The following is a 22,251-nucleotide window of genomic DNA, read 5'->3' on the forward strand; positions in this document are numbered from 1 at the left end:
GTGAAGACTGGACAGGTTCTGGTGGAGGACTGTCCCCCCCCCTGCTGCGACAGAAGGTCCTCCTAAAGAGGCAGACGAATCTGTGGGGGGTGGGGGTGGGTTTGTGGGGGAGGAGGGAAAAAAAAACAAAACAAAAAAAAACACGACTGACATGCTGAGTAGCTCGGGATACCAGTATCTTCGTGCCCAGTCCGGAGCCACAAGGATGACTTGGTCCCGGGCGCGTTTGATCTTCTTCAGCACTCTGGGCAGAAGTGGTATAGGCGGAAAGGCGTACAACAGACCGCAACTCCACTCGTGACGAAAAGCGTCTCCAAGCGAGTGCCGCCTTGGAAATTCCAACGCGCAGAACTGATGACAGAGAACCTGCCAGGTGTTGAACCACCAGGGTTACCCCCTGATATTCCAGCCACTGCCAGAGGCGCAGAGCCTCCTGGCAGAGGGTCCACGACTCCACCCCGACACAGTTTGTTGCAGTACCACATGGCGGTGGTGTTGTCTGAACACTTGCACTACAGTCCCCCGGACAGAGGGGAGGAATGCCTTCAGTGCTTGACGAATCGCCTGGTGGACCTCAACCAGGCGTGGCGACGAATCGCCGTTGCCATCGCTCTGCCCAGTGAGTCGGTGGTATCCAGCCCTCACCGGGTGGAGAAACGTGCCGCATCTCGACCCTCCGCAAGGGCTTGGGCGAGTTTAGCCTTGACCTCCACCGGGCATTGTGGCAGCACATCCGCAACAGTGTCCCACAGGGAGTGGGTGTAACTGCCCAAGAGGCATGCCGTGTTGGAAGACCGCAGTCCCAAACTAAGGGAGGAGAATATTTTCTTTCCATAATTCTCATACCTCTTAGATTCCCGATCAGGCAGAGCCAACTGGAATGCGGTCTGGGAATTGGAAGCCTGGATGACCAGGCCCTCGGGGGTGGGGTGGGTGGACCGGAAACAAGGGTCACCCGGGGCTGGGCGGTGGCGTCTGGCCACGTTCCCATCTACAGGCTGGCCTGTAGCAGGCCTGGAACAAGTGCCCAAAAGAACATCTGTCAAGGCCTCATTAAACCGCAGCAGAGGCTCTGTTGAGCTTGACTGCGGTTTAAGGACCTCAGTGAGCTGGTTAGTCCTTACGGCGGCGACGGGGAGCTCAAGGCCTTGGCTGCCCGCATCAACACCACACTGAAGGTTGCCCCCTTCTCTGTAGCCACAGTAGGAGGTGTGGGGGGTGGGGGGGGGGTGTGGGGGAGACAGGTAAAACCAGTTTCCGGCTAAGTATCCAGACCACTGGCATCCCCAAGTCCACCTGTCCAGTCCTCCTGGGACGGACACTCATGTGTCAGAGGGTCCTCAGACCCCTCCCAATACTCCTCTTCACCCATGGGGGGGTGGGGGGAGTCGGAAGAGCGATGACATCTCTTCGAATTCTTGTGCTTACCCGACGACGACTCGGAGGAGTGATGTCGACTTGCGATTAGTCCCTCGACCTCCGTCTGGACCAGTATGTCTCACGGCGCGGGCCGACTGTCGGAGCTCGAGCCGCTTGCGGAACTGCTCCCGCCTAGCCTTCGAGGTTAAGGCCCGACAGTTGGAGCAGGTCTTGTCGTCATGATAAGACGCGGAGACAGTGGAGGCACCGACGGTGAGGGTCGGTGACCGACATTAGTCGGTCGCAGTCCCCACAAGGCTTAAAACCTGGCGTCTGGCGCGGAAAAACGTCAGCACGCGGAGGCGGCATCTAAGTACTCCGACGAAGTCATCACGGCGACGACAGACGCTGAGCCGCAGACGACGCCTACCGACACGCAAAGGTACTGCTACGGAAAAATGTCCGGATCCAGTCTGGCGCCTGGGGATATTCTAAGGTAAGGAATCTAATACTAACCTGTTGCTTTCAGATAAGCCTTTTAAGCACCAGTACGATTTTTTTTTTAACTGGATACAATTTGATGAGGATTGTTGTGAATGTGCATCAATTGTAATCATGTTCTACCCTCAAGTTGTACTTCAACCAGGATTTGTAAAGTGCGGATAATCACCTGGAAGGGTATCCAGCGCGGCAAGCTAGGCTGCTTACGGATCAGGTGGGGAGGGGGTTTTTAGTTGAGCAGCCAGGTCTGGAGTCCTTTCCTGAGAAGTTGAGGTTCTGAGGTGCACGGGAGGTTGTTACAGGCCTTTGCAGCAAGGTGGGAGAATGAGCTTCTTCCACACTTGCTTCATGAGATGCAGTGGGTGTGAGTGAGACAGAGGCAGAGTGCAGGAGTGGGGTGGGTGGGGGGAGAAGAGAAGAGGTGAAGGTGAGTTGGAAGTTCATGCGGTATTTGATGTTGCTGGTCCTTGATTGTAAAGAGTTGTAGGTGAGGATCAGCATCTTTAATTTACACCGCTTCTTAATGGGGAGCCAGTGGAGCTTCTGGAGGCAAGGGGTGAGGTGGATCCGTCTGGGGAAGGTAGAGGAAGAGTCTGGCTGTTGAGTTCTGTAGACTCTTCAGTAGGTGCGCGGAGCTCCCTACATAAAGTGCACTCTAGCTAGCTTGTTATAAGGGAAGGGTGTTCATTCATCTGGTGTTGATAGGGAGCCTTCTGAGGATCTTATGGAGCATTGAAGAGTGAGGAAGTAGGTTGAGGAAACATATCTGGTTCTTAATAGTGAGCTTGTTGTCCAAGATAATGCCAAAGTTGCTGGCGTGACCGTCAGACACGATCCCAATTTGGGAGGCCACCATGAGTTGTTCCACAGAGAGGTGTTCCTGAAGCACAGTACTTCTGTTTTGTCTGAGATTTGTTTTAGACAGTTGTGCTTCAACCAGTCGGCAACGCTTGTCATGCACCTGTCAAATTTCACCCTTGAGCTCTTCCGATAGCTAGAGGGTGAGCTAGGTGTCGTATGCTTACGATATGATCGTTAGTCCGTGGGTTCAGATGTTGGCCAGGGTTGTCATGTAGGTGTTGACCAGTGTGGGGCTGAGGGACAAGCCTTAGGGAATGCCGCAGGCGATCTTAGATTCAGAGATGAATGGTGGCAGGCTGATTATCTGGGTTCTTCCAGTGAGGAAGGAGGATGATCAATTTGAGGTAGTCTTCTCTGATTCCAATGTGATGAAACCTCTTCATTGTGTGGTGGGATAGGGTGTTGAACGCCGATTCAGTTTTACCTCTTTCCCCTGGATTATTCATCATGGCCTACTTACAACTAGGGTTACTAAATCAACCTTAAATACAAGTTAAAGGTGAAAGGAAAACATAATATTGCCAGACAGAACTATTTTGCTCCAGTTTTATATTATTTTACCTACCTTTATTTTAATGGTCAGTTCTTCGTTGGCTGCGAGGGCATGCTCGTCAGTGAGAGATATTAGTCTAATCTTATCAAGAGCATCTGAAGCATTGGAGATCAGTTCTCTCAAGAAGATCTGGAAAAATAGAAATTTAAGACTTGAGTCAGTAAAGACAAACATTCAAAGACAAACATTTAAAAGGCACCAGTAACTGAGATCCTAGCAAGACTTACTTCTTTATTCTTGTACAGAGAATTGATAATGAGTTTCATCATTCTGTTAACCTCTGCCTGGAATGCAAACTTTTCAGATTTCTCTCTAATTTCTTTAATTTGGGCAGCATTTAGTCCATCCAATTGAATTGCCTCCTCCTCCCTGTGGAAATATGTACAATAAACTGTGATAAACATGCATTGCAGCAATTGCACAAGATAACATTTGAAGACTAAACCAGCTATAATTACTTTTATTGATTTTCACACCGTACAATTTCATCTTGAGCCTAACCGTAAAGCAAATGGATTTGGGAGTTTAGACTAAACGAACGTCTAAAAATAAGTACAATACCCCTAACAGTCAGAATGGCCTTGATGAGGTGTGCAATTTCCACCATCACGAGGATCACTTAGAAAATGAACACTCAATTTTTCTATCAACTCTTACAATTATAAAGTAGAAGAAACCAGAGAGGTAGATCAAGCTATCCCAACCTGTAGGCAGCACAGTCCCTCCTTGGTCCTATCTTCGATTCAGATAAACAATTAGGACACAGACCAATTCTTTAAGGATATCCTAGCAAGTGATAATCCAGTGGAGTAGGGCCCCCAAGGGGCATGCTGTACAAACAACTTATGAAGCGAGATCTTCTCGTTGGAGACACATACTTAGAATGGAGTGAGTCACCGGCCCTCAAGCTGTTCAGCTTATATCAGGCACCAATTGGGTCACTTCCAAAGACATGCAGAGAAGTGATACAGAATCCTTAGCAAGATCACCAGCACCCAGCCATACTAAACTCAGATCACAAGTGTCTGGCCAAAGTCCTTGCAAATAGAATTATACTATTTCTAAAAGTAAGAATACACCCAGACTAATCACACAGGAACACAGCACTGAACAGAAGATGTGTCAATGGAAAAAAGCACCACTGATGAGTATGCCTGCAGTTTTAACAGTAGACCTGTAAGAAGCTTTTGATTCAAAGACTAGGATTATGTATTCATAGTATTAAATAAAAGTATAATCCAACCCCATAGCTAGAGTAAAGACAGGAAATAATGAGTTAGTCAATCCATAGCAGAGTTGGCCCCTGTCCCCACTTCTATTTGCCCTAGCAATAGAACCTCTTGCCAAAATGTTTAGATGTGTGGGTGCAGAGCAAGAAGTATGTTAACAGATTACATAGTGCTTTATTTTCAAGACAGAACATAGCCTGAAAACGTTCCGTTCCATATCACAAAAAGACATTTCTAAAAGATTTGTCGGTTTCCACTAGAATTTTTATCTGAAACCAACATCCAAGTAGTCCCAAACCTTCCACCATAGTGGGCAAGCAAGCCTCGAAAAATGAAAAAAAGGTTACTCTACCTGCATGCAGGTCTAGTGACTTAAATAATCTAGGTCGACTTAATTGTAATGTTCTTGACCCATAAACTGGTGAAAGACTAATTATATGCCCAAGATCACATAATTACATTCACTGAGCCACCCTTTTCTTCATCACATAAGGCAGCACCTTGAAATATGAGAGTTCAGCCTGTCTGCTGTTCAAGACTAACTTTTCCTCCATATATAATGCAAATCTAGCCACATATAGGATCTTAACTTGCCTCATAGCTTTGAGCCAGACCCCCTACACCTCAGAGAAGGTAAGTGTTAGAGGCCCTCCTCCACCTGCAGGCTCCTGCCTGCCCCTCATTCCCGGTGGTCCAGTGGGAGAGCCTTTCTTCTCTGCTGGTCCACTGTTTTCGGTCTTTGTATTTGTGCTAGTCTGTCTTTCATCTGTCCTTTTGTCAACAACAATGCCTTTCTAATTGTTATTTTCGGTCTGATTATTTTTCAGCTTTTAATCTTTTGCTTGTACTTATGCTGGTGTGCGTGTTCTGAACCCATTTCACTGCCCTTTCCAGCCGCTGCCCCAGTGGCTTCTCCCTACTGCAGGTTCCCGCTCCCACCTCTCAGCTATGCTTCCCTCCCCCTTTCCTATTTAAAGGCAGCCACGCACCAGGTGTGCCGCTGGCACGCTAGAGGCAAGCCCGTCGCATCTGTCTGCCACTAGTGCCAGGGACCCTGGCTCTAGGACTACCCACCGCTACGACACAGCTGACCTCCATGCAGTCAACCCCGGAAGGAACAACTGCCAGCAGTCTATGCTGAACACCACCCATGATTATTACAAAGGAGGGAGAGAAAAAAGTGGATTCAGTCTCCCCGAGCACCACCCATGGCCAGTTCTCCTGTCGACAAACCTTCACAATCCTTTGCACCTGCACGGCCGCCGACCTTGCACTAGACACCAGCCAAAGTCCTGAAGTGCATCCTCAATGTGTGTTCCTGCACAGACATTCTGTAGAGATCTGGGACCTACTACACCCTCTCAGACATCGCCTTCTTCACAGAAACCTGGAGCAACTCTGCATCCGCCCCCGCCCTCTGACTGATACAAGATCCAGAAGACTGACCGCCCTAACCACCCAGGAGGAGGATTCTTTCATGCACACAAGAGCTTCCTCCGACTCCCAACCTCCAGCACGAGAGACTCCCCTTCCACCACCGAACACCTCCATTGCCACCCTCCGCACATCTTCCACTGAGACGCTGCCATAGCACCAGAGCTACGACACCATCAACGCCACCTTTGAAGCAGGCTCATTACCAGACTGGAAATGCACAGAAGTCAAGCCTCTCCTCCAGACGCCCTCAGCAGATCCGACAGACCTCAAGAACTGCCGACCAATCGCTCTCCTACCTTTCACGGTCAAAGTCACAGAGAAGACAGTCAACGGCCAACGAACTTCTTTGAAAAGAACACTACCCCGACCCCGCCCAATCCAGATTCCACAGCACAGAGACCGCCCTATTCGCCGCCACAGACGACATCCTCTACCTCCTTGACCAAGGCCACACTGAGGCCTTGATCCTGCTTAACCTCTAGAGCCTTTGACAGTCTCCCACCGCCAGACTCCACGACGCCAGCATACAGGGAGCCTCCCCTGACTGGCTCAGCTCCTTCCTAACCGGCAAAACCCCCAAAGAAAAATCAGACTCCTGTCCTGCCTCTTCAAACTCAGGTCAACTGCAGAGGGCCCCAGGAATCGCCGCTAAGCCACACACTCTTCAAATACAACATCTACATGGCCCCCCTAGCCGCAATCGTCAGACAGCATGGACTCAGAATAGTATCCGATGCAGACACCCAGCTCATCCTCCCCCTCACCAAGGACCCCCACATGACTAGACTTTGCTTCCAGGAAAGAATGAAGGACGTCGCATTCTGGATGAGCAGCAGCTGCCTTAAGCTAAACTCTGAGAATTTGTTAGAGACCCCTTCCTCTCTGCATGGGACAACACCTGGTGGCCCACTGCCCTCAGCTTCCCCCCCCCCCCCCCCCCCACGGACCACGCCTGGAACATCGGCATCATACTAGACTCCTCCCCCACCATGACCCAACAGATCAACCCAGTCGCTGCCACCTGCTTCAACACCCTGCGTATCCTTCACAACACCTTCGAATGGATCCCCCCCAAATCCAGAAAGACCATCCCTATGTACTCAACCAGCAGACTGGACTTTGGAAACCCCTTCTACACCGGAATCAACAAACCCCTGCTCCGCAAGGTTCAGATCATACAGAACCCCTCAGACAGACTATTCCTCACCATCCCTCGACATAAACACAACACCAAACACCTGCAAGACTGCCACAGGCTCCCCGTCGAGAAGAGTAACCTTTCAGATACTCACCCACGTCTACAAATACCTCCACAACACTGGACCCCAATATCTCAACGAAAGAATCACCTTCCACATACCCAAGAGAAACCTCTGATCCGCAGACATTACCGAAACCCTGTGCATCCACAGAGCCAGAACGGATGGAAGAGCCTTCTCCTACATAGCATCAAAGACCTGGAACGAGTTCCCAATCAACATCAGACGCGCCCCCACTCTGCACACCTTCAGGAAGAGCCTCAAGACCTGGCTCATTGGCTGACCCGAAGACAATTAGTCTGGAAATTAACTCCTGTTCAAAGATAACAGATCTTGCACCAGAAAATAGTGACGTAAAATGCCTCCTCAGCTAGATGGAAATCATCTTGCAAAATGCTAGATGTAAAATGGTCAATCTTTAAGACAATTGACTATTTGGGTCCATAAGGACAAGCCAAGAGAAACAATTACAAGTAAGGTGGGCGAAAGGTGTGACAAAGCATCTACCAATAAAACAAGGAATATAGGAGAAGCAATTAAGCAGAACATGGAGAGCTCGAGAACAGTTCGAAAAGATTTGGGCCTGGCAACCTTGCTGGCATGGATTTATATTTGGGAAAGGCAACAAATAGGGATAGGATGGGGCACATTATGAAAAGGAAACAGATCAAGTAGGATTAGGGTGGCTAGCTTGAGCTTGGATTCAGTGGCATGCAAGGACCAAAAACCCAACAGAGCGATGTGAAGATGGTTACTGCTTCAATTCAATCAGAAGTGCAAAAGTTAGAGGATAAGGAGGTCACCTGGAGTGAGAAACAGGAGCTGGTTTACATTCTGAGCGAGAAGGCAGAAAAAAGGGATGTGCAAGAGGCTGGAGAAAATAGGGGAGGGTCTCTTTCAGGATACGAGCACAGCAAGAATCAAGAGGACAATCCATTATTGTAGTAGAGGTAAGATGTTCAGAAAGTAATGTCTGCAAAGTCAGAGTGGCCTGGGTGAGTTGCATAGCAGTTAAGAATGTAGCATGCCAGGTCCTCTTAAGGTCGTAGGAGATAAAGGAATCCACACCATGGTGAGCAAACAAATGCTTGCATCATGAACAGTCCCCAAAAAATGTAATGACAACATGAGCAATAACTTTGACAATCCGAGTTGAAAATGTTGGCAGTTATACGAGTACAGCAAGGAAAGCTTGCCATGAACGACAGGAATAAAAGTAATAGGTTACAACAAGTAGTATTTCAGTTAAAGAAAACAGTCAGACGGAACAAAAAAGTTAGTAGAATGTGGACAAGTGATTCTCCCAGTAAGCTTATTGAGTAAATACAGGTGAAGACTCTTAAGGGACAACTGGTGTGGGGCTGGATGTAACAGTGGTAGTTGTGAAGGGAATTAACTTCCCTGGGAGGCTAACCTTGGGTTGAATAGGAGTAGTTCATCAGGACTACAGATGACATGGGGCATAGAAAGACTGAGGTTCCTGTGCAAAGGTACAGCACGCCCTGCAGAATGGCTTGAGCTACAGGAGACACATGGTTGCAGCAATATAGGAAACAGTGTTAAACAAAAACCCCACAATAAACGAAGTGACTAAACCAGATTTATTATTCAGAACAAAATTTACAAACCTGCTCACAACTTCGTCATCTGTCCTGGAACCATCTCTGCTCTTTCCAATGTCATCTTCTACAGTGCCATCCACATCCGGCTCATCTTCAGCTCGAACAGAAGCTACAATTAACAAATACAATAAAAATATATAACAACCATAAGGATTCAGGATACTTTGTAGACTAGAATAAGCACCAGCCGTATAAAATAACAAATTATTAAAGAAAATAAGGCACTAAAACTAAAGCCAGAAATCCACTTTTAGATCAAGCCTAGAAAGCGCATGAGCGGTCCTTTGCTCTGGTTGGCGAGTAGAGTACATCTGTCCCACCTTTAAGTGCTTGGCTGCCTCCCAACGTAACTCACAGATTGTTCCTTTGTCGGCCATCTCTGTCCATCTGTTGACTCCTCGCTCACAACCCCTCCCTTCTGTCATTGTAGTGCACCATGGAGATTGCTTTTTTCCATGAGACTGCAGCCACAGTAAAAGTTATTATACTGCTCCCTTTCCTTAAACAATACATGGACAAGGAATTTACACGCAGGACTGGACAAGTCTGTTATTGCTGGGTTCTTTCTCAGAGAAAGTCTGATTTCCTCGTAAGGCAGTCTTATTCTATGTCCTCTAGGCAGTGCTGCAGCTGGGTTTCTGTTCCCAGTGGTAATTCCTCATTCTTAGTCCTCTAGGTATGATGCAGCTCTGTCTCTGGTAACAGTGGTAATTCCTCATTCCAAGTTCAAGACTGTGCTGCTTCTCTGGTCTCATATGTAATTTCCCCCATTATAAGGCCTCTACACAGTGCTACTAGCCGTTTCTCTGTCCCATTGGTTAATTCTTCCTTTCAGGTCCTGCAGACAGTACGGCTAGCTGCTCTATGGTCCTATTGGTAACTCCAAGCAGTGCTGCAGCTGTGTGTTCCCAGTAGTAACTCCTCAATAGTCCTCTAGGCCATGCTGCTAGCTGCTTCTAGTCTCAGTGGTAGTTCCCCATTCTTAGACTTCTAGGCAGAGCTGCAGCTGTTCCCAGTAGTAAAATCGCCATTATCAGGCCTCTAGACCATGCTGCAGCTGCTTCTCTGATCTCAGGGGCAACTCCACATTCTTAGTCCTCTAGGTAGTGCCTATACCTGCTTCTCTGGTCCCGTCTGTAATTTACCATTCTAAGCCCACTATACAGTACTGCTAGCTGCTTCTGTGGTCCTGTCATTAATTCCTCATTCTAAGCCCGCTAGGCAGCACTGCAGCTGCCTCTCTGGTCAAACAATTTATATAGCGTGCTACTCACCCGGAGGGTCTCAAGGCGCTGGGGGGGGGGGGTCCGCTACTGCTCGAAAAGCCAGGTCTTGAGTTGCCCCCAGAAGGAGAGATTGTCCTGGGTCAGCCGTAGGTGGATGGGAGGGAGTTCCAAGTCTTGGCCGCCAGGTAGGAGAAAGATCTTCCTCCGGCGGTGGCTCTGCGAATGCGTGGTACGGTGGCGAGGGCTAAGCTGGTCGATCGCAGCTGGTGGGTGTGTAGAAAGTGAGGCGGTTGTTGAGGTACTTGGGTCCCAGGTTGTGGAGAGCCTTGTGTGCGTGGGTGAGGAGTCTGAACGTGATCCTCTTGCTGACTGGGAGCCAGTGCAGGTCTCAGGTGGGTGGAGATGTGGTTGTGGCGGGGATGTCCAGGACGAGTCGTGCGGAGGCGTTCTGTATGCGCTGGCGTCTTTTCTGCAGTTTGGCCGTGGTTCCTGCGTAGAGGGTGTTCCCGTAGTCCAGTCGGCTGGTGACGAGTGCCTGGGTGACCGTCTTTCTGGTTTCGGTGGGGATCCAGCGGAAGATCTTTCGGAGCATGCGCAGGGTGTTGAAACAGGATGAGGAGACGGCGTTGACTTGTCTGATCGTGAGGGAGGAGTCCAGGATGAAGCCCAGGTTGCGTGCGTGGTCCGTAGGCTTGGGGGTGGTGCCCTAGGCAGGGGGGCCACCAGGAGTCGTTCCAGGCAGAGGGGGATGATCCCAGGATGAGGCCTTCCATCTTGTCCGAGTTCAGTTTCAGGCGGCTGGTCTTCATCCATTTGGCGACGTCCTTCATTCCCTCGTGTAGGCTGGCTCTGGCGAGGGAGAGGATTAGCTGGGTGTCGTCGGAGATTATGTTGAGGTTGTGTTGGCGTGCGATGTCTGCGAGGGGTAATTCTTCATTCTAAGTCCTCAAGGCAGTGCTGGTACCCCAAATCCTGTCAGTAATTCCTCATTGTAAATTCACTACACAGTGCTGCAGCTGCTTCTCTGGTCCCAGTGCAATTCCTCATCCTTAGTCCTCTAGGCACTGCTGCTAGTTGCTTCTCTGGTTCTGTCGGAAATTCCTCATTCAAAGTCCTCTAGGCAGTACTGCAGCTCTGAATTTTCCCAGTGGTAGTTTCTCATTCTTAGCCCTCTTGGCAAAGCTGCATCTGATCCGAGTGATAACTCTCCATTCTTAGGCCTCTAGGCAGTGCTGCAGCTGCTTCTCTGGTCACAGTAGAAATTCTCCATTCTAAGTCCCCCAGAAGGGCTGCAGTTGTGCCCCTGTTCCCAGTGGCAATTCCCCATTCTTAGTCTTCTAGGCAGAGTTGCAGCTGCATCTGTTCCCGGAGTCAATTCCTCATTCTCAGTCCCCTAGGCACTGCAGCTAGCTGCTTCTCTGGTCCAGTCAGTAATTCACCATTCTATGCCCTCCAGATAGAGTTGCAGCTGTGTGTTCCCAGTAGCAATTCCATATTCTTAGTTCTCTTGACAGTGCTGCAACTCCTTCTCTGGTCACGCTGTTTTTTCTTAATTCTTAGTCCTCTAGGTACAGTTGCAGCTGCTGCTCTGATCCAGTGAATAATTCCTACATTCTGAGTCCTCTAGACAGTGCTGCTACCTGCTTCTCTGGTCCCAATTGCAACTCATCATTTTAAGTCCTTTAAGAAATGTTTTAGCTGGGTCTGTTCCTAGTGGTAATTAAGAAATGCTGTAGCTGGGTCGGTTCCTAGTGGTAATAACTTATGATTACTTCTCTAAACACTGCTTCTAGCCGCTTCTTTCCCTGGTCTTGTCTGCAACACCCCCATTTCAAGTCCTCTATGCAGTGCTGCAGCATTGTCTGTTTATACATAAACTACACTCCAAATCAAAACACATAGTAAAAGACAGTCATGAACACCAGCAATAGCTCTAACTCACAAACGTGAGACGGATTACATTGCAAATGCTTGTTCATATCCAACTACATTTCAGATGCATGGATTAACATGAATGAGATAGCTGAATGACAAACCACTACTGTGCAATGCGCAGGTGACCAGCAACAAGCAAGTCAATATCTGGTTTAAATATCTTCAACTCATTCTACAGCATAGCGGCAATATGCCTCTGACAAAAGTTTATTTGCTAGGTATTTTGGGGGTGGGGGAACAAGACTTCAAAAGCTGAAAAGAACCAATTCATTGATGCCATCTTAGTTGAGGTAAGGCTTTTTATAACCGAGCAGAAGAACTGCATGGGAAAAATGCTGAAGCTAGGAAACCGTCAAATGATTCAAGCTGAAGGCCTATTTCTTATTGTTTGGTTATTAAGTTTGTTGTTGCCACATTACTTTGAGCCAGGGTTCACCTCTGCTCAATTAAGTGCATTCTTAAGGTCTAAACACTGCTATCCATGTAGCAAAGTCTTGATATTTAATCATTCGACAGCTCTAGATTTCAGCACTCAAAATTAGGAGACGACTGCAAGAGTTTAAGAGAGGTGCAAAAAACTGGGTGATCAAGGACCTAGACTCTAAAACGTACACATCTCCAGTCTAGCATATAAACCCAGCCATAAGCGGTTAAGGAAACTTCTGAAAACTGAACTGGTCAGTTTGGTCTTTAACTGAACTTAACTCATGACAGCAGTCGCAACTGAAGAATTTTCTACATGGCTAGGTACTTCTTCAACTGCACTCGAAACTCCACCAGCTGCTGCTTTTCGCTCCAAAATAAGGGAAAGGAGACCCTGCTTTACAAAACTAAATTAACAATCGATTATACAGTACTTTTATTCCACTCTTTCGAGGTCCCACGCAATTTGTTGATGCCCCTAAATGAAGGGGACATCTACAGAATGCGTGATAACTAGAATGACGCTAAGAACGGTTTATTAGGTACAACGGTTTGATACGTGGAAGGACCACATAAAAATCCTTCAGTATTTTCAACTTAAGTGTTGGAGATGTCCAAGCCATTTACAAATATATACATGTGATCTTTAGCAGATCTTTTGAAGTGTAAAAGCTCCCAATACTTACCATTTAGGTCTTCATAGATTGAGGCACCATTTAATATAATTTTGATACTTCGGTTCAGCTCGGATCGCAGTGCCTAACAGTTTAGGTTCAAATCACAGCGCTAGATGCCTATGAGAGGACTGGCGTAAGATCACTGCCTTCAGCAGCACACAATTATGGACTGGGGTCCAATTAATCAGAGTAAAAAGGATGCCAGCAAACTGGTGAAAGCCCTTGTTCATCTACTGTAATGCAGCCGCTTATGGAACACTTTGGGATTGTCTTAACCCAGTCTAATCCTGCTAAGGAACACAAGCAATATGAACCGCAAAATATAAGAGACAATGATTTAACTACCTGTCCCCTTTATAGGAGGTGCTCTTTTTGAAGTACTGACCAGAAGTGGTGGTCCTTCAAGCCAATTGATCAGTTCTAGCTCGAGGGCGAATGGAGTCATGCAATGCACCGCTCTTTTACAAAGGGAAACATCGACTACCTATTGTCCACGTTACGTGCTTTATCGCATACACCCGGAACACAGCATAGTATCGTAAAATACTGCCCACAAAGTAGTTTGATTAAAGGGAAAATTGCCCATGTTCTAAATGTCACTCGCAGCACTTTTCAAAATCAGAATTTGCACAGTCGTACGATCTTTACAACAGCTTCACTGTTTATGGCGAAAACGTAATTAAGAACATTTTATAAAACTAGACTTAGAACAATACGTTCTCGCGTGGCAGTCACCGATAAAAACAAAAAAATGCGGCGTTAAAGCCAATTAAAGAACTTAAACGCCCCTTCCTCCGGCAAGGGACACTGCCTCAACCGATGAGAGCACACAGAACATTCCAGAACGCGGCGCTAAGGCTGGCTCTCGCATCACCAACTATCAAACAGGTAGCACGAGCCTCCCCAGGTCACAGACGGACTTCAATTATCGGCCACCATAAGAGTCTGTGTGCTTCTCCATGCTTAAACCGGAATACAGTGCAAGCTTCTGTCATGGCACTCGCGCGCGCACTCACTCACTCACCAAATGCCAAGATCGCGCAGCAGAACGCAAGAGCCCACGCCTTCCTCATGGTTGTACGGCTGCAGGCGACGAGCCTGATCCACCTCCGGTCCCCAAAACCTCGGTGTCCTGACTCAGAAGAACCTCGCAACCTCCTTCAGTTTCTTTTAATATAGAATTGAAGCGGGAGGGGCAAGGACAACACTAACCGACCAATGAGTTTCCACCACGCAACTTGACCGACGAATCCAATGCCTCCTCGCCTATGTGTCTTTGCAGACGTGAGCCAATAGTAAGCGTCCGTGTACTGTTTCCTGGGTTGGGAGCGTGGCTACTCCTGATTGGCTGGGTTATGACACTGACAGCTCTCCAGTATGACTTTTATAAGGACGCGGCGGAAAGGGTAGATTTCTAGTAAAACTCTAATTCGAGGCGTTTAATGGCATCTGAGCTGAACTTCTGTGCTGAAAAACACCCTTATCGCATGAAGATCGCCCACTTTTACTTCCGGGGCAAGAGGAATGTTTACCTTGGTTACAGAGGTGGAAATGAAGGCACAAGAACATGGTATAACACGCAAGAGCGAAACTTGCTTGTATTGTAAACATAGAAAACGGACGTGATTACCAGACCTGCTACTAAATTCGTGGATTGTTTTTGTAATTTGGAAAGAAGGGGCAACCTGTTAATTGACAGTAAACCTCAAATGCGCCGCTGTAATTTCTTATTTATCATTATAATTTTATTATGGTCTCCAAGAAAAGTAAACAAAGTCTTTAATTTATTTCTAAACGTATAGATATAGTTTGTTTCGGTGACTGGTATTTTATAGTATTAAATATACCTACAGTTACAATCATTTTGACGGGTTGTTCAATATATTCTTAGGGTCCCCCTGGTAAGCCGATTGATTTGGAAAGCGTACACTTATGGTTCATGCCCAAGAATAGTGTCCTTCTTTTGTGTGCATGCCAGACAGTTGTAGAGTTTCCAAGGTGACCAGACGCTCCTACTGGGAGCTTGACTTTGGTCCCTAGGCTCAAAGGAAATATATAGCCCGTGCTGCATGCTCACAGATGAGCCTCACTGTGTCTTTGGGCACACTGGCAACGCCCCCTCACTCCCTGAGCACCGTGTCACTGTAAGTATCGTTGGCCTGCATGTGGGAAGCTAAACGCGATTTAATTATGATTTAATTATGCTTTATGACGATAAGCACCAGGCTAGGAGGAGCTTTCAGCGTGTCAGAGTTATTCCGCCAACTAAACATTAACATATGCCAGTTTCATATGCACTGGAAGGCTTTCTCATAATTTTCGTTGATGTGATTCCATTTTCCACTATTAATTAACGTTTAATCTTGTTCATGCAAAAACATAAAGGCAATTTGCAATATTATCCTCTTATATATTTTTTCGTGCTAGAGATATGTTCATGTGGAGGCAGGTAATGTCGAAATAACTTTATTCTAGTAACTACCCAACTAGGAAAAAAGCGCCGAATAAACAACTTCCTCTTTCCTTGGTCCAACAACTTTCTGCCTGTGTCTTTTCTTCACTTTCCAGAAGCTAATGACGAAAGCGAACAAGTCACACAATACCATTCTACATTATAACATTCTACCCATGCCGATACCACACATCTTCACAAAAGAAACAAAAAAAAGTCAATAGAAATATTGACCGGCAGCAGGGTGCCCGCAATCATGTTTGCGGATGACACCCTGCTGCTGTCTAAATCCCCGATGGTCATACAGCGGGTGTTGGATGGCTTCCTGGAATTCTGTACAGAAAGGGGACTTGAAATCAACCCGCAGAAAACGAAATTCATGATCCTAAACCCCATGTCCTTCAAGCGTCCAAACCCCTTGCTTGGCACAGTGCGCTTGGAAAGGGTTCACACAATAGAGTACTTGTGGATAACCCTAAACCAAAACCTTACGTGGGGGGCACACCAGATAAAAGCGAACATGAAATTGGCCCAGAACGCGGGTGGTATTATGAGAATTGCAACCAAGTCATCATATCGCCCTCTCAGCCCCGCTATTCAAATTTATAAAGCACAGGCGCGGGGGGAGTTACTTACGGGGGAGAGATGTGGGGCCACATTCCGTCGTCCAATCTGCTAACCACAGAAAACAAATTTCTAAGGCAGCTGACAGCTCTTCCCCCAAGTACTCCACTCCTGCCCCTGAGACTGGACCTGGGTCTGAGGCCTATTACGGAGGAACTAGGGCTTAAACCAATAACATTTTGGCGTCGTCTTTGGAGCAGCCAATATCTTACCTCCTATAGATCTGAGTTACAGAAATTTTTATCCTTACCCAATGCCACCAAGACCCCTTGGTTAAAATACATCAAGAGAACTTGCGAGACCCTTGGACTACCAGAATTATGGTCAAACCCGGAAAGCACAAGTATCAGGATTCCAAGGAAAGCGCTGTCCAGAGCATACTATGATAAAATGCTTCTTCGAGCCCTGAATAGCGCACAAGAGGGATCTCTGACACACCGCTTCATCACAACTAAAGACTCATATAACCTCGAAAGCGTTTTGGATGGCATGACTCCTGCCCTAACAAGAAAACTATTCCTGCAATGGAGGTATGGGACCCTTCCTTTAATGTCTTTTACTAAAGCATGGTCCTGCCGGTCTCCCACAGAGACGTGCCCGGCATGTGACCACACAAAGGAGAACGATGTGCACGTGATTTTCTTCTGTCGAGTTTACCAGAAAAGCAGGAAATTCTGGCTTGTCCCCCTCCTTAAAAACCTGGGTATTAGAACATTTTTACCCGCATATAGAGTTTTAAAGACAGATTTATCGCCGCCAATTGTGTTTGCCTTGGCAACATTTCTAACTGCAATGTGGTATATCCGAACCCGATTGATAAAGATGGCTGGAGACTCTTGAAAATTTTTACCCCTTATTTCACTGCCCACCCTTTTATTATATATATATTTTTTAAACCTCCAATGTATTTAATACTAATGACTTACTGATATTCTGGAATTTTAACTGATGTGGTAATTTTGTACATCTTTTATGATCATGTAATCGAAATAAAGATTAGAAATTGAAAAAAAGAGAAATATGTATGTATTGCACCTAATCTATATGTAACACGATGTAGAACAATTTCCAAACCATTAAAGTATATCATAAAATAAAAAAAATCACAGTTAAGAAGAACCAGAATCTAACGTGTAACAGGTTGTAATTGCATTTAACACACACTAGCGGGTGACACTAATAATATAGTCATTAAACTTCTTATGTGCTACTACCTTTTGTCCAGATCTAGTAGTCTTTCCCTCCATCCACACCTCACCATCTGTCTTACTCCCTCAAGCCACACCAGAATCATTGCGTACCTCTCGGCTAGTACTAATGGAGTAAGAAGTATTACAACTTAACTCAACATCACCACCACCAGTTGTTGGTTCACACCCCTCTTCTCTATCAATCAAATCGTTATTCAGACACTCCTCAAAGTACCACAGCTTACTTATACCACTCAACATCTTTTCCATCCTGCTATAGGATGTACTGCATTTGGCGAGTTTGCTTAAAGGCCTGTAATGATGAGCTTTGGAGGAAGCAACGCTAATTCCAAGAGGTTCTTTATTCCCAGTTAACAGACACACATCACTTTGTGTCTAGCCAGCTCTGGTCTCTACAGCTTACTGAGCACAGTAGGGGTAAACAAGCTAACTGCACACAAAGCATACATGAGAGACATTTCAAAAGAAAACACTGCACTCTACAATAATAACACAAGCGCAGTTTCCAGCAGCAGCTCCTCCATAAAGGGCACCAGTGCGTCAACTTACCATCTTCTTCTTCCGATAACTGCTTTAGCTTTTATATGAAAATAAACTATCTCAGTGATTGTTTGTTTGCATGTAAAAGCTGTAATGTCAGGTTGGCAGTAAAAGATGGCTTCACTCCCTGTTTTGCGCATGTTTCAGGTGGGGGCTGTTACAGCCCAACTTCACACAGTAAAAAAACTTCTAGCTAACGGGTCAAGATTTTTCAATTCTATTAAGGACACGGAGGCAAGGATTATTCTTTTCTTTCTTTACTGAAGCAAAACATTAGCCAATAAACTACATAACTCAGAAGGGATAGCCCGCCTTCTCTCCACCAATCAGCATTTACCCATCTGGGTATATCACACTGGAGCGCATAAATGCGTCCTCTTTCTTAGCCAATCTGTCGGTTAAAACCATGAACATCAAACTCCAGAACGTCTTCGGTCTGCTGACTGCCTCTCGTTACCAGCTCCACAAACAGTGGAGCACTCTCCTGTCGTCTACTGAAATGGCTGTCTTTGTCCTTCAAGACCCTTCAGATCATCTTGTTCTTCGTTCCTGTAAAAAAACAAAAGGCCTAATATCTCATGTCTAAGAAAGATATTATCAACTTTGGGAGGGAATTCATAACAAATCATTTAACCATGTATCAATATACAGTTGATAATCTATACATCAAAGATAACAGTTAATAGAACAATGCATCAATTCCTATGGTTGGATACTCCTCGGCTCTGTGTCCTTTAATAGAATTGAAAATTCTTTTCATGTTAGCTAGAAAATGTTTTATTTTGTGGCAGGAAATGGAGGCTTCTGATTATGCTAGTTTAAAGTTTTGCGACCACATTAGATGTTACATCCACAATTACTTTAGGATAAAATATTTTGAATGTTGAATCAGAAGACCAATCCGCCGCAGCCATAGTGTCCTCCAAACGGGTACCAGTTATAAAGGCCTTTGAAGCCATAGGTCCTTGTTAGACCTGTTAGCCCTAGGGTGGTCTTTCCCTATTTTTTTTCGCCCTTGCCTCATTTTCCCACTTTCTTTTTGTTGGCCTTATGTCTCTGGGCACCTTCCCATTGCTAATCAATGCTAAGGTGCAGGTGCTCTCTTCCCCCAACATGGCTGCCACTGACCCCTGCTACCGCAGCGTGGTCTTGTTAGACGCACTCTAGTAGCCAGGAGCTGGCTGGAACCCCTAAACATTGTAGCAAAACCAGCCTGCCTGGCTGCCCATAGCTAGAGTGAGGAAGCTCCTGGAACCTTCCAGAATAGGGGAGTGGTCACCAACTGCCAACTGCCACTATAAAAGAAAAGGGAGAAAAACTTTCTAGTCAGTTGGGGCATCACTGACCTGGGGGACCCTACGCAGGAGACATAGGCGGTAGGGTCTAGTCAGGAACCTATACCACTGGGGGAGACAGGGTTTAGGCGCTGCCCACCAAGCTGTGTGAGGAACACTGAACTAGCCCACTGATCTGGCCCGACGGAGGGGGGACCCAGGGACCATCTGAAGTGACCTGCTGAGGAAAGCCTTCAACTCAAACCCCCCCTCCTCAGGAAACCAAGAATCTGCTCCAGAAGGGTGCAAGAACCAACAAGCGCTGAGAAGACCCCCTTTCTGTGCCCCCAAGGCACCTGGGGATCAACCAGGTATTGGGCCTTGGCATCTCGGCACCCCGTGCCTCGACCTGAACCCCCCAGTGCTGTCCTGCTTTGCCTGCATTCCCCTGATGGCCCGTAGCGCTAAGCCCATGAAGCGCTACTGTAGAGACTGCTATATAGCCTGCCTACCCAGCGCTCCCCTACTGTGCCCTTGAGAGCGCTGTGATCTGCCTCCAAGCGCTGGGTACCTCTAAGCGCTACCTCAGAATTGCGAGGCCTCCAAGCGCTGTCAAATTGCCCCCAAGGCACCATCAACGTCGAGCGCCTCCCTGACTGACATCGCGCTGTGTCCTAGAAGCGCTACTGTCCTTCAGGCGCTGTGCTGCCCTGTGCCCCGGTGCCGTGTCTCCTGAGCGCTGCATTCCCTGAGGCGCTACAATCGCCGACCGGCCCCATAGTGCGCTAGGCCTGTAGCTCTATCCGGCGAAAGCACTCACCACCGCGGCCCGCTCCTCTTGTGCTGTGTGGGCCCGAAGGATTGGGCCGCCTCAACCTGCTGCGGCCTCTGGTGCTGTCCCGGCGGCCCTCGGAGCCAGGAGAGGGCCGCCGCATCGTGGAGTAGACCTCACTAGGCCCAGTGAGGCGCCCGCACTAGCACCACGTGACGGGGGCGCCCGGACGCGTCACAGGCCGTGCCCCTGCCCCCGCCCTTGCTAGCTGTGTATGACCATTCCGGCAGCACCTCTCCAACCGGCCGCGCTGCAAATTGCGGTCGGTGCGTTGACTTTGCTCTCTCGCGTCTCAGCGGTCCCGGAGCCTGGGAAGCGACTGGAGGCCAGGGACTTTTGCAGAAAACCGCACCGGAGGGCTCGCACAAGAGCACGAGCCTTCCTCTTCGCTGGAAGCCTCCGCAAGGGCCCCGAGCGGGCCGAAGATCCAAAGGTAACCCCAGGGGGAGGAGGGCGGCAGCCGGAGTGAACGCGGGGCCTTCCGGGAGACAGAAGGAGGCCCCGAGATTGCCCCTCCCCCCGGGAGAACTAGGATTGGGCCCCGTTGGCCCCAATTGTGGCCACGATCCTCTCTGAACAGGGCCAGGATAGGAATTAGGCCCTATTGCACGGCCACAGAGACCCCCTTCTTATCAGGAAGGCCATGAGAGAGATGTAGATTGTTATAGTGACCACAGGGAAATGTTTTATATGCCTAATGCCCATCTAATGGACTGATTTATTGTACCTAATGAAATAGTTATGCGTTCCTACTGAAATGGTGGACCTCACCTACTGAAAGAGTTATTTCTAATTCATGAATTGCTTTATTCCAGCCTTGTGAAATGTGCTACATCTGCTGTTGAACTGCTTATCTTTGCAGCTAGGAAATGTTTTACCCCCAGTTAGTGACTTGCTGAAATGGGCTGACATGCTGCTAGCTGTTAAAACAAATGATAGCGTAGGCTTTTGGAGGTTAGTAGCCAACGGGAACCATGCAGGGAGAGTGGTTAAGGACGTCTATTTGGACAAGCTAACATGGGTTAACCACTTTACTAACCTCTATAAAAAGTATGATGATGCCCAATTCGATGTGGATGTCCCATGCTATGAACATCCTAGCAAGTGCCTGGACTTTACACTAGGCGAAACTGAGTTGGCAATTAACCTAGTAAAGACTGGCAAAGCTCCAGGCCTAGATAAGATCCCTGGGGATTTATACAAACATGATTTAAAAGTATGGGCACCATATATAAACTATTTGTGTAATAAGTTATCCCTTACCTTAGATTTCCCCGAAAGTTGGAGGGGAGCTGAAATTGTTTTAATTTTTAAAAAAGGGGATCTGATGAATCCCTCTAATTACCGGCCAATCAGCCTGATGGACATCCTCCAGAAAATCTACTCACAACATATTTTAACTCGGGTCAGTGACTGGATGGAGGAGAATGCAATTTTAACTAAGTTCCAAGCTGGTTTCCGATGTAAAGTAAGCACAATAGACCAGATATTCAGATTCTGCTGCCTTTATTGGAAATATGTACACATTAAAAAGGGACATCTATACGTTGACTTGGTCGACCTGAGGGCAGCGTTTGATTTAGTGCCACGCAATCTTTTATGGAAAACATTGAGTGTTGCAGGGTTGCCAAATAGTCTATTGGTTCAGATAAAACAGCTGCACGAAGGGAATTTTGCGAAAATTCGATGGGGCCCAAGTGGGGAACTGACCCAAAAAATTCCCATTGAGCGTGGCGTTCGCCAAGGCTGTGTATTGGCCCCCACACTTTTTTCCCTTTTTGTGAATGACATCCCTTCACATCTAGAGGGATGTATAAATGATTCACCAAAACTGAATGGAGAAAGGGTAACATCTTTATTATTTGCTGATGACACTATTTTGATTTCCCAAACTAATAAAGGTCTCCAGGCACTACTGAATTCCTTTAGTGAATATTGTAGTAAGAAAGGACTGGAAATAAATGGGAAAAAGACTAAATGTATGGCCCTTAATCCACCAAAAACCAATAAAGGCTGTTTAACACTGAATGATGTTAAACTAGAATCGGTCCCACAATTCTCATACTTAGGGGTTACTTTAGACTCTAACTTTTCCTGGAGAGCCCAAATGGAAAAAAGTAAGCTGGCATTCACTCAGAATTCAAAGCTAATTCTTAGGAAACAAAGTTTGAGTACTAGTAAAGCTGTGTCTCCGGTAGTTGAGCGTTTCAAATTCAAGGTTCAACCAGCAGTGTTA

The 22,251-nt window shown here is 47.1% G+C and overlaps 1 protein-coding gene across 1 annotated transcript in view; it reads right to left on the reverse strand.

Annotated features, from left to right (window-relative positions):
• The window catches only part of HSP90B1 (heat shock protein 90 beta family member 1), a 33,569-nt gene extending 19,343 nt beyond the window's left edge, over positions 1-14,226 (reverse strand). The window contains exons 1-4 of the mRNA XM_086919168.1: positions 14,107-14,226; positions 8,828-8,930; positions 3,502-3,643; positions 3,287-3,403 (exon numbers count right to left, since the gene is read on the reverse strand). Of these exons, the coding sequence (XP_086775294.1) occupies positions 3,287-3,403; positions 3,502-3,643; positions 8,828-8,930; positions 14,107-14,155 (411 nt within the window). The 5' untranslated portion in view covers positions 14,156-14,226. The remainder of the gene's footprint in view (positions 1-3,286; positions 3,404-3,501; positions 3,644-8,827; positions 8,931-14,106) is intronic.
• Between the last annotated feature and the right edge of the window lie 8,025 nt (positions 14,227-22,251).

The sequence above is a fragment of the Lissotriton vulgaris genome, chromosome 1_1 (assembly GCF_964263255.1).
Source record: "Lissotriton vulgaris chromosome 1_1, aLisVul1.2, whole genome shotgun sequence".
NCBI classification, from domain to species: domain Eukaryota; kingdom Metazoa; phylum Chordata; class Amphibia; order Caudata; family Salamandridae; genus Lissotriton; species Lissotriton vulgaris.